We start from the raw sequence: 13,817 nt of genomic DNA on the forward strand, positions 1-13,817 counted from the left end.
TCACATAATAAATGCTCTTATTTGGGAAGTATTATTTAACATGCAGCTTATTGTAAAATGCAGATAATTTTTGGTTTATTCAAGCCTTGTGACCAATCCCCATCTTATGCACTGGATTTAATAATTATTAATGAATGAGCATTACTTTCTCCTTGGTAGTTGGACAAACTGCAAAAGTACTTTGTATCTTCTCAATGCAAATAAAAAGTTTCCATTACTGGCGAACATATATGTGGCCAAACAAGAAAGATTTTTGTAATACCTTAATATCCAGAGTCTTTGTTCAGCAAAAGAAAATTAGACACAACAGATCAGTGACAGCTCCATGTAAATCCAAAGCATGAGGTATTTTTTCCTTTGTTTATTTATTTACTTATTTATTGTTCCACTGAATTTGGTATTAGGAGAATTTAAGCTTAGCTACCAAAGGCAAATTGAGGGATAGGAGCTCAGTGAAGTGGAATACAGATAAACGTAGATGAAAAACTGGTCATAAGGATAAGAGCAGGGTGCCCAGGAAGCTGAGAGAGTCGGTACAATGGTAACATTTCCATATGTCATCACCTATATGAACTTGAGTTCTTTCTACTTCCCTAAGGACTGCTTCCTATATGCAAAAGAGGTATGAGAGGTGAGAGGTATGGGCTTGCCTTTTACTGAGACAATTATGTCCCAATTTGAGTAGACATTTCAAAGCTACTTAATTTGTCTCTTTTTAGCACATTAACCTGGATTTCTCCTGATTTATATAAAATTGACTAATTAACTAGTACTATGAGCTAACAGTTATGAAGTATTGCCATATATCAAACAATAGGCTAAGCCCTTTCATGCATATTCTCATTTAATTGTTATATCTGCTCTATGTGGTAGATACAATTATTCTTCTCATTTTACAGATGAAGAAGATAGGGTTTGTAAGTAACTTGCATAAGGCCACATATCTGCAAAATGGCAGAGATGAGATTAATAATCACAGGTTTGATGATTTAAGAATACTTAACAAACACCCTTAACTACTCCTCACTATAGTCTCTGTAGACCCACTTTCTAACACATCAAAGCCATTACAAAGATCACATTTCCTACCAAACTAAGGAAACATCTTCTACTTCTTTAGCTCAGATGGTGATAAATCATTATAGTATAATTGTAATAACAATATCACCTCATGAGCATTTTCTATACACCAGGCACTATTCTAAGTGTTTACATATACTGATCCATCTAATTCCTCACAATAAGCCTATGAGATAAGGCACACACGGCCCAAGTATCTTATCCAAGGATATACAGGTAGATACTCATTTACTCACTTATTTATGGCCTGACCAAGAGAGGCCACAGCTGAATAAATTTATTCTAGTTTGTACGGCTGGTTAAAGGACACTTAACAAGTTCTTAGAAAATGTGGAGGAGAAAAATCACTCTCTTCAATTCCTTGGCTAAATTCTTCACAAATTTATCACAAAATTGATGAAAACAGAGAACCTTTCTCACCAAATGAAAGTGTGCTCCTCTTCTGTAGATTCCTAAGAAACTTTGAGTGTTGCTTAGAAAGGTGTTACTTTAGACTGAAGTGACAATTCCCTGGTTTTCTTCAAATCATTTCAGTGACCAATTTTTGTATCATTGATTGAATTAGCCATGAGGTCAGCCCATTTGTTCAGTCATTAAGGCCCTAAACAAAAGTTTTCAATCTCTTTCCTGCCTTAATACATCTAAAGAGTCAGGACTATACCCCCACCAGTCACAGTGGCTCACGATAGTCATGATTCTCAATAGGGAAGGGTGTCTGACTTGCAGTGCTCATCTGCCCTAAAGGAAACATGTTAGAACCTCATAAGATGGAAAGGTAATTGTTTTTAGAAAAAATGTCCCTGTCCTCAGGTTATTATGCTATATATTCCTATCCTACCTTTAGAATCGTCACCCTGAATGCTGGACTAACATTTTTTTAGTTTTCCTCCTACAGACAACAACTCTATTTTGATGTTTCAGATTGCTCAGTCTTTGTCATGGTGAAGGTTTTTCCTAAATTGAGCGTTTATAAGCTGAATCTACACAAATCCTGGTAAACAAAAATCATTGTGTCAATCAACTAGTCCAGAACTACATGAAAGTCAGCATAATTGACCCAACTCACAGCTTTATTGTAAACATTACCTCGGGGTCAGAAAAATGAGTGCTCATGAGAAAGAACATGTTTCCTTTCCATAGCTTTCCTTACAGCACTTTTAATCTCCTTATTTCTAAGACTGTAGATGATGGGATTCACCATAGGGATCACCAGAGCATAGAACACTGACACCACCTTGTCCCGGTTTAAGGAGTAGCTGGAACTAGGTCTCATGTACATGAAGAGACCAGAACCATAGAAGAGGGTCACAGCAGTCAGGTGAGAGCCACAGGTGCTGAAGGCCTTGGTCCTACCTCTTGCTGAACTGATCTTCACGACAGCAGTAACGATGTAACCATAAGAGATGAGGATCACAAGGACAGATACCATTCCAACAACAACACCCACAATGAAGTTCACCACTTGGCTGGTGAAGGTATCAGAGCATGACAGAACCAGGACTGGAGGAAGGTCACAAAAGAAGTGGTTGATTAGGTTGGGCCCACAGAAATCATGCTGATAGACAGAGTATGTTTCAATCAAAAAACTAAGGAATCCACCCACATAGGCCCCAGCCACCATCTTTAAACAAAGTGTATGGGATATGACAGCTGTGTAGAGCAACGGGTTGCAGATTGCAGCATACCGATCATATGCCATAGCTGCCAAAAGAAAGCATTCAGTCAGCCCCATTCCACAGAAGACAAAGTACTGCGTGGCACACCCAATGAAGGAAATGGTTTTCTTCTCTGTGATGATGCCAGAGAGCATCTTGGGAGTTGTGGAGGATACATAGCAGATATCTAAGAAGGACAGGTTACTGAGAAAGAAGTACATGGGTGTGTGTAGGTGGGAGTCCATCCTGATAAGGATGATGAGGCTCATGTTCCAGGCTAGGGTCAGGAGGTAAATCCCCAGGAACAACACAAAATAGAAAATTTTCATTTGAGGATGGTCTGAAAATCCCAGGAGGATGAATTTTGTCACAATTGTGTTGTTCCTTCCTACAGCCATAGAACTGCATCCTTCATAAAGGAAAGAAGCAATCTTGTGATCAGTTAGATTTTGTTTGTCATTATTTGAATGGATGTTTTCTAGAAGGTCATATAAACAGTTAATACCAATAACGTCCTAGCCACCTGCTGGGCAAAGTCTTCTCGGAGGAAGTCGGCCTATGGTAATCTCTTGGCACTATTTAAAATCTGTATGTTATATACTTCATTGACCAGAAAAGAATCCATCTAATAGAGCAGAGAGCAACTGGGAGTCAGTAATTTGAGTTTTGTCTGAAGCTCCATTCCTAACTCCTTGGAAACTGTGGAAAATTCACTTCATCTCTGCAGATCCTCATTGTCTCAATTGAAAATGGGAAGATTGAATCTAATGAGTCTCAATGTTCCTCTGGACTTGGGTTTCATATGGCTTTTTAGAATTCTGACTTCAAAATATAAACCCAAATTAACAATAAAATTAGGAATTTCTTATATTTTATAAATCTTTAGTATAAGAGTCCCAAAAGGCACTAAACACAACAGGCTATAAGATTTCACATATTCCATTTTGAGGAAAGCAATTCAACCCATAACAAAACATTCTATTCTTTTAAAGTAAAACTAAGAGAAATGTGTATATATATATATATATACACACATATACATGCATGTTTAGAACTAGAATTTTTTTCTAATTATATAATTTTTTTATACAAGTCACTCAATAAAATGCATGAAAAGATCAAAAGTTGGACTAACTCATCAGTACCATTATGAGATAGAAGTGCTATGGACGTATCTCCATGGGGGGAGAGGGGAAGCAACACCAAAGTTGACTGAAATTGGGTGAGCCATGTGGTCAAGAACAAGCAAAAACCAGTATCTCCTGAAGAAGAAAAGCTGAACATGGTTCATTAGATATTTAAGGATAATAATTTCAGTATAAGCAAAGGACAACTTTGATGTCATCAGGCCAACCAGATTATCATTCTGAAGACATGAGGTAAGCCCATGAACATTTTGCATTAAGAAAGACAGGTCATTGCATTAATAAAGACCTCACTAGTGTAAGATCAAATGAGGAAATATAAATGGGTGTAAAAAGGTAGAAGTGCCCTAGAGAAGACCCGATGGTAAAATCAAAGTTGTTGATATTTTATCATTTTATAGAATTTGATTACACAGCACATTTACATCAAATTGCAATTATCTGATTGTGTTATTCATTCATCATATTAAACACTGTTCTACATGAAGAGGTGTTCAACATCACTAATCATCAGGGGAATGCTAATCAAAACCACAATGAGATACCACCTCACATCCTTTAGAATGGCTGTTAAAAAGACAAAAGATAGCAAGTGTTGGCAAGGATGTAGAGAAAATGGAGCGCTTGCATGTTGGTGGGATTGCAAATTGGTACAGGCGCTATGGAAAACAGTATGGAGGTTCTTCAGAAAATTAAAAATAGAACTACCATATCATCCAGCAACTCCACTCCTGGGTATATATCCAAAGGAAATGAAATCAGTATCTCAAAGAGCTATCTGCACTTCCATGTTCATTGCAACATTATTCACAATAGCCAAGATATGGAAACAACCTAAATGTCCATCAATGGGTAAATAGATAAACAAAATATGAGATAGATAGATGATGATACATGATAGGTAGATAGATAGATAGATAATGAAATATTGTTCCACCATAAAAAATAAGACTGTCTTGTCATTTACAACAATGTAGATAAACCTGGAGGATATTATTCTAGTAAAATGTGCCAGACACAGAAAGACAAATTCTCCATGATCTAAAAAAAATCAAAATTCATAAAAGTAGAGAGTAGAATGGTAGTTTCCAGGGGAAGAGATCAGTAGGGGCAGGTGTGGGGAGAAGACAATGAGGAGATGTTGGTCAAAGAGTACAAAGTTCCAGTTATTCAAGATAATTAAGTTCTGGGGATCTAATGAACAGCATGGTGACAATAGTTAACATTACTGTATTGTATACTTGAAGTTTCCTAAGAGGACAGATCTTAAATTAAATTTTATAACCACACACACAAGGGTAACTATCTAGAGGTGATGGGTAAGTCACTTAGCTTGACTGCAGTGATCTTTTCACAATGTGTGCATATATACAAAATCATCAAGTTATACATCTTAAATATAAACAATTTCTATATGTTAAAGGGATCTCAATAAAACTGTTAAAATAAATAAATAGTGCTTCTAGCTTTGTGTTTTCTAAAATTTTAAATCTTCTCATAATCAGTCACTGATTGAGCACCCAAAACCAAGACCACTCTTCACTATGACATCAATCTGGTAATCCTACGGAAGAGGAAATGATGAGTTTGGTGTTTCTTATCTTAATAAAATCTTCCCTACCAGAATGTAAGCTACTCAAAGACAGGCAGAGAATTTTCTCTGTTGTATCTATCCTGAGTCCCTAGAACAGTGTATAGGACCCAGGTACAGAAAATATTTATATAAAAAAATGAATTTTTTTCACTGCTTATCCTGAGAGCTTAGCAGAGTGGCTTATAGTGAGTACTCAATTATAATAATAATATAATATAATTATATTATATATATAAGGCTTATTGAGTACCAAGTACTTATTGAGGGCTTATTGAGTACCAAGTACTGTTCTAGGGACTTGATTTATATTAACTCATTTATTCATTTCTGAAGGTGGGTAGAGTTACTCTGCCCTTTTACAGATAAAATGTGGAATAGGCTGTAAATTTATAACTGTCATGTGTTGGATGAATGAGATAGGAGGGAAGGAGTTGGACTTACTGAATTACTTTAGGAAGAAGTGTCCTGAGATCTCATGCTACAAGAGAAGAATTATTGATTGCTTTGATCCAATAACATCTTTTGCAAACTTCAGTTCATCTGCATTTCCACTGCTCTATGCGTGGTTTCTGATTCAGTCATTTTTTTATACTTTGACTTCATTCAAGTAGTAATATCTGTTTCTTGAATTCCTGCTCCTTTATTATGAAGTCTTCAACATGGCCTTTGGGAGCTCATTATTTTAATGGGCAGGTGTAGCCACACTCTTTCACCGTGTGGCTGCCTGTCACTCATTCCTGCATCCAAAGTAAAAGCCCAGTGATCATTAGAGCTAAACATTTCTGGTTAATTGTTCTCTGAGGTGACAAGGAAAGAGGCCAACCACCCATCACCAGAGTCTTATTTACAGTCCCCTGTCTTATTCTCTTCGGAGCTTTCCCTGATCTGGGTCCAGGAAGATTTCCTTTTGCTTTGATGGACAGCTTACCCTTCATTGGAAGTAAACTGCACACAAATAGATCAAGCCTTGTACTGATGTATAGTGTTTAAAAACACAAATTTCCAACTGAAAGGGTTGAGTTCAAATTCTAGCTTTGTCCTTTTATCTACATAAACATGTATGAAGTTTTAAAATCTCTCAAATGTCAATTTCTTCACCTGAAAAACTGAGCAGAGAGCTTGTTCAAAGAAATAATATCTGAGAACTTCCCAAATCTGGGTAAGAAACTGGAATTACAAATAAATGAATCCTATAGAACCCCTAATTTCATCAATTCAAAAAGACCTTTTCCAAGGCATATAATATTAAAACTGGAAAAAGTCAATAACAAAGAAAAAATATTAAGAGCAGCAAGGCAGAGGAAAATAACCTACAAAGGAATCCCTATCAGGCTTTCAGCAGATTTCTCAACAGAAACATTGCAGGCTAGGAGAGAATAGAATGATATATTCAAAACACTGAAAGACAAAAATTTTCAGGCAAGAATACTCTATCCAGTGAAACTATCCCTCAGATACAATGGAGAAATAAAAGCTTTCCTAAATAAACAAAAGCTAAGGGAGTTCATTGCCACTAGGCCTTCCTTACAAGAAATGTTGAAAGGAGACCTCTCATCTAAAACTAAAAAGCAAAGGTTTACAAAATGTTGAGCAAGGAGAAAAATAGACAAGTAGAATCAGAAAACTGCAGCTCAATATCAAGATAGGTTAGTAAAAACTTAATTAAAACATAAAAGATAAAGGTAAGGAAAGCATCAAAAATATCTATAAACACTTCAATTTAGTCACAAATCCACAGCACAAAAAAGAATAATTTGTGACAACAATGACCAGAGGGGAAGAGGAAAGGGATGTAACCTACTTAGGCTAATGGAAACAAAAGGCTATCAGAAAATAGACTATCACATCTATGAGATCTTTAATCCTCATGGTAAGCCCTAAACAAAAATCAGAGCAGACCCACATCATAAATAAAGTGAAAACCTTCGCAGGAAACCACAAAACTGAAATGGCAGTCAGAAATACAAGGAAAAAGAAACAATGGAAATATAGAACAACCAGAAAACAAGCATCAAAATGGCAAAATTAAGCCCTCATATATCAATAATCACTCTAAGAGTAAATGGATTGAGTTCACCACTCAAAAGACACAAAGTGGCTGGATGGATTAAAATAGAAGACCCAACATTACACTGCCTCCAGGAAACACATCTCAGCTCTAAAGACAAACACAGCTTCAGAGAGAAGGGATGGAATATGATACTCCAAGCAAATGGCAAACAAAAGAAAGTAGATGTTGCCATACTTATATCAGACAAATCAAACTTCAAGATAAAAAAGACAGTGAGAGACAAAGAGGAGCAGTATATAATGATAAAGGAAACATTCCATCAAGAGGACATAACACTTATGAATATGTATGCACCTAACACAGGAGCACCAAAGTAAATAAAGCTACTATTAATAGACATAAAGGGAGAAATGGGCTATAACACAATAATAGTAGGGGACCTCAAACCTCACTTACATGAATGGATAAATCATCAAGGCAGAAAGTCAACAATGAAACAGTGGCCTTAAATGAGACACTAGACCAGATGGCCTTAATAGATATATAAAGAAAATGACATTGAAAAACAGCAGAATACATATTCTTCTCAAGTGCACATGGAATATTCTCAAAGACAGACCATATGTTGGGAAACAGGGGAAACTTCAATAAATTTAAGAATATTGAAATCATATCATGCTGATCACAATGCTATGAAATGAGAAATCAAGTACAAGAAACAGACTGGGAAATTCACATTATGTGAAGTCTAAGCAACATGCTACTGAACAACCATTGCATCAACGAAGAAATCGAAGGAGAAATTTTTCAAAAAGTACCTGGAAAATGAAACACAACATACAAGCTCTTATGAGATGCAGTAAAAGGGGTCCTAAGAGCATCCTAGGAGATAGCAATACAGGCCTACCCCAACAAATGAGAAAAATCTCAAACAAGTAATCTTAAACTACATCTAACAGAACTTGGAAAACAAGAACATACAAAGCCAAAAGTCAGCAGAATGATGGCAATAATAAAAATTAGACTAGAAATAAATGAAATAAAGACTAAAAGAAAAAAGATCAACGAAACTAAGAGTGGATCTTTGAGTAGATAAATAAAATTGACAAACTCTTAGCCAGACTCACTAAGAAAAAGAGAGAAGTCTCAAATAAATAAAATTAAAATTGAATGAGGAGATATTTTAGTGAAAACCACAGAAATACAAAGGACTATAAAAGAACACTATAAAAAAACTATATGCCAAAAGATTGGAAAACCTAGAAGTAATGGATGCATACTTAGACTCATACAACCTCCCAAAACTGAATCAAAAATAAATAGAGAATCTGAATAGACCAATCACAAGGAAAAACATCAAAATAGGAATCAAACACTTCTTAAAAAACTAAGGCCATGATCAGATGGCATCTCTGAAGAATTCTACCAAACATTCAAAGATTTAATACATATCCTTCTCAAACTATTCCAAAAAACTGAAGAAGATGCAGCACTTTCTGATTCATTCTATGAGGCTAACATTACCCTGATACCAAAACCAGATAAGGACAACACAAAGAAGGAAAATTACAGGCCAATATCACCGATGAACGCACATGTAACATTCCTCAACAAAATATTGGAAATAAAATAGAGCAATATATTAAAAGGATCATACACCATGATCAAGTGGGATTTATACCAGGGATGCAAGGATGGTTCAACATCTGCAAATCAATCAATGTGATACACCACATTAATAAAATGAGGAAGAAAAATCACATGATCATCTACATAGACGCTGAGAAAGCATTTGATAAGATCCAACATCCATTTACCATAAAAACTCAATAAAATGGGTTTAGAAAGAAACTCCCTCAACATAATAAAGGCCATATAGGACAAACCCACAGCCAACATCAAACTTAATGGTGAAAAACTGAAAGCCATTCCTCTGAGAACAGGAACAAGACAAGGGTGCCCACTCTCACCACTCCTATTCAACATAGTACTGGAGGTTTTTGCCAGAGCAATTAGGCAAGAAAAATAAATAAAACGGAGTAAAATTAAAAAGGAAGAAGCCAAATTCTAGGTGTTTGTGATCAATGTGATTCTATATATAGAAAACCCTAAAAAATCTACCAGAAAGGTATTAGACATAATCCAAAGCTACAGCAAAGTTGCAGGTACAAAATCAACTTATAAAAATCAGTTGCATGGGGGCTGGCCCCATGGCCGAGTGGTTAAGTTCGCGCGCTCCACTGCAGGCGGCCCAGTGTTTCGTTGGTTCGAATCCTGGGCGCAGACATGGCACTGCTCATCAAACCACGCTGAGGCAGCGTCCCACATGCCACAACTAGAAGGACCCACAACGAAGAATATACAACTATGTACCGGGGGGCTTTGGGGAGAAAAAGGAAAAAATAAAATCTTAAAAAAAAAAAAAAATCAGTTGCATGTCTATACACTAATAGTGAACTAGCAGAAATAGAACTCAAGAATACAATCACATTTACAATTGCAACAGAAGAATAAAACCTCTAAGAATAAATTTACTCAAGGAGATGAAAGACCTATAAGCTGAAAACTATAAGACATTAGTGAAAGAAACTGGAGAGAGATAAAGAAATGGAAAGATATTCCATGCTCATGGATTGGAAGAATAAACATAGTTAAAATGTCCATATTACCTAAAGCAATCTACACATTCAATGAAATCCCAATCAGAATCTCAATGACACACTTCATGAAAGTAGAACAAAGAATCCTAAAATTTATATGGAACAACAAAAGACCACAAACAACCATAGCTATTCTGAGAAAAAAGAATCAAACTGAAGGCATCACAATCCCTGACTTCAAAATATACTACAGAGCTATAGTACTCAAAACAGCATGGTACTGATACAGAAACACACACACACACACAGATGAATGGAACTGAATTGAGAGCACAGAAATAAAACCGCACATCAACAGACAGCAAATCTTCAGCAAAGGAAGCAAGAACATACAATGGAGAAAGGAATGTATCTTCAAAAAATGGTGTTGGGGAAACTGGACAGCCACTTTCAAAAGTATGAAACTAAACCATTATCTCACACCATCCACAAAAATTAACTTTACATGGACTAAAAATTCTAATGTAACACTTGAAACCATAAAACTCCTAGAAGAAAATGTAGGTAGTACACTCTTCGACATTGGTCTTAGCAGCATGTTTTCAAATATCATGTCTACTCAGGCAAGGGAAACAAAAGGAAAAATAAACAAACGTCATTATATCAGACTAAAAAGCTTCTGCAAGGCAAAGGAAACCATTAATGAAATGAAAAGACAACCCACCAACTGGAAGAAAATATTTGCAAATCATATATCTGACAAGGGGTTAATTCCCAAAATATATAAAGAACTGATACATCTCAACAACAAAAACACAAACAACCTGATCAAGAAATGGGCAGAAGATTTTTTTTTCTGAGGCAGATTAGCCCTGAGTTAACTACTACCAGTCCTCCTCTTTTTTGCTGAGGAAGCCTGGCCCTGAGCTAACATCGTGCCCATCTTCCTCTACTTTATATGTGGGACACCCACCACAGCATGGGGTGCCAAGCAGTGCCATGTCTGCACCCGGGATCCAAACCAGGGAACCCCGGGCCACCGAGAAGCGGAAGGTGTGAACCTAACCGCTGCGCCACTGGGCCGGCCCAAGAAATGGGCAGAAGATATGAACAGATATTTTTCCAAAGAAGATATACAGATGGGCAGCAGGCACATGATAATATATTCAACATCACTAGTTAATAGGGAAATACAAATAAAAATTACAGTGAGATATCACCTTATACCAATCACAATGGCTATAATTACCAAGACAAAAAATAACAAAGTTTGGAGAGGATGTAGGGAAAAGGGAACCCTCATATACTGCTATTGGGAATGCAAACTCCTGCAGGCACTATGGAAAACAGTAAGGAGATTTCTCAAAAAATTAAAAATAGAAATACCATGTGATCAAGTTGTCCCACTACTGGGTATTTATCCAAATAATATGAAATAAACAGTCCAAAGAGATTTATGCACCCCTATGTTCATTGCAGCATTATTCACAATAGCCAAGATTTGGAAGCAACCCAAGTGCCCATTGACTTATGAATGAATAAAGAACATGTGATGTATACATCACATTGAATACTACTCAGCCATAAAAAAGATAAAATTGTCCCATTTTCAAGAACAAGTATGGATCTTGAGGCTATTATGTTAAGCAAAATAAACCAGACAGAGTGAGACAAATACTGTATGATTTCACTCATATATGGAAGATAAACAAACACATGGACAAAGAGAACAGGTTAGTGGTTACACAGAGGGGAAGGGGGTCGGAGGTGGGTGAAAGGGGTAGAGGGGCACATATGTATGGTGACATAAAAACTAGACTATTGGTGGTGAGCATGATGCAGTCTATACAGAAATTTATATAAAATAATGTATTTCTGAAATTATACAATGTAATAAACCAGTATGACGTCAACAGAATGAAAAAATAAATAAATGAAAAATAACAGTAATAACTGGGAAGCAGTTAAGAGGAAAAGTGGGAGAAAGTACTAATTCATTTTTTATTTCAAAGAGTCAATTCCGGCTGATTAAATTGAAATACGTAGTTTTTCAATAATTACTCCAAGTACTCAAAGTGAAAGATAAGATCGTCAGACTAGTTAAAAACAACAAACCCAACTATACGTTACTAATGGAACATGATTTAAATATAAGAACACAGAAAGATTGAAAACAAAAGGACAGAGGTATCACACAATTAACCCAAAAAATCTGCTGTAGCTTTCCCAATGTTACAGAGCAAACTTTAAGATAAGAAACATTACTAGAAATAAAAAGGTTATCTCAAACAGGAAGCTATAATCTCAAATTTGTATGCACTCAATAGCAGAGTTTCGAAATACAAGCAAAACTGTTAAAAAAGAATAATTAGGAAATTATAAGTACTGATTCCTAAATAAAATGAAAATATCCTTAACCATTGATATAGTGAAAATTGCAGGAAATTTTTCAAATAATTGTTTATGCAAAAAAAGCACAAAATTTTCCCTGCTTATCAAGGTATTTGAAGATACATATGAATCAACACCATGTTGAGTATGAATTTTCCAAGAAGCCTTTGAATGTTGCTCTGACTAAATGTCCATTCATCTGAATGTCTCTTGGGAACTCTCAAAGGGAGAATCTCAAAGGAAAAGAATCAGATTGTACTCGTCTGGTTTCAGAACAATGATGCCGTCTCAGAAGAGAGAGGTGATTCTGGAAAGAGCCATTTTTCTATCACTCAAATCATCCTTCAGCCCAGCCCAAAATTCATTCCTGAGTTCTGGCACAAGACGCATCGAAAAAGAATAGTGGAAAGAAAAAGAAATGGAAAAAGAGTGTTGACTAATACTTAATGGGGCATTGAAAGTGAAAGTAGTTTGGGTGGCATCAGGTGATGATCCTCTCAGAGCAGATATCTGTGTCTTCAACGCCAGCATTTCAGCTTTGGCACTAATGTTGGTTTACATCATAGTTAGTGGTGTGGCAGGTATCCGCAGGAAACACCACCATGATCCAGACCAGGAAGGAAAGAAAATAGTAGGTAGCACAATGATAGATTGTTGTACAAACGCATGTGAGACTCTCTGCTGAAGAGTCACAGGCATAGGAATGTGAATGAATCTAGATGAGAAGAAACTCTGGAAAATTTGTTTGTTCATTGTTTTCTGATCATGTTTTAATCCCCCAGCTGATTTTAGCAGGAGCACTGGTTTTGTATAGCATTGTTGATTTAAACTCTGAGAGAAGTGGAAATGGCATAAACAAAATGTGTAGAGGGTGAAAAACAGAGGACCAGTGAGAGTGTGGGGAAGGAAAAATCCTTGAAGAAAACAATTACCTTGTCATTCTTTGCGTTCATTCTGTTCCCCCAACACACACAAACACACAAACACACACACACACACACACGAGTGTGCATGGGCAAATCAAAACCACACTAAGATATCACTTCACATCTGTAAGGATGGCTATTAGTAAAAAGACAAAAGATGAAAAGCGTTGGCGAGAATGTAGAAAAAAGAGACCCCTGTGTACTGTTGCTGTGAATGTAAATTAGTGCAGCCAACATGGAAAACATTATGGAGGTTTCTCAAAAATTAAAAATAGAACTTTCATATGATCTAGCAATCTCACTTCTTGTTATATATCCAAGGAAAATGAAATCAGTGTGTTCAAGAGGTATCTGCACTTCCAAGTTCATTTCAGCATTGTTCACAATAGCCAAGATGTGAAAACAACCTAAACAT

At 36.2% G+C, this 13,817-nt stretch overlaps 1 protein-coding gene across 1 annotated transcript; it reads right to left on the bottom strand.

Annotated features, from left to right (window-relative positions):
* Window positions 1–2,173: 2,173 nt before the first annotated feature.
* LOC139040646 (olfactory receptor 5A2-like) lies at window positions 2,174–3,133 on the bottom strand. Its single transcript, XM_070487392.1, has one exon. It carries the CDS (start codon window positions 3,131–3,133, stop codon window positions 2,174–2,176), a length of 960 nt encoding a protein of 319 aa, XP_070343493.1.
* Window positions 3,134–13,817: the final 10,684 nt, after the last annotated feature.

The sequence above is a fragment of the Equus asinus genome, chromosome 17 (assembly GCF_041296235.1).
Source record: "Equus asinus isolate D_3611 breed Donkey chromosome 17, EquAss-T2T_v2, whole genome shotgun sequence".
NCBI lineage: Eukaryota > Metazoa > Chordata > Mammalia > Perissodactyla > Equidae > Equus > Equus asinus.

Bases quoted from the DNA above. Each gene is read 5' to 3' on its own strand.
- LOC139040646 (XM_070487392.1), bottom strand. From the start codon at position 3,133: ATGGCTGTAGGAAGGAACAACACAATTGTGACAAAATTCATCCTCCTG.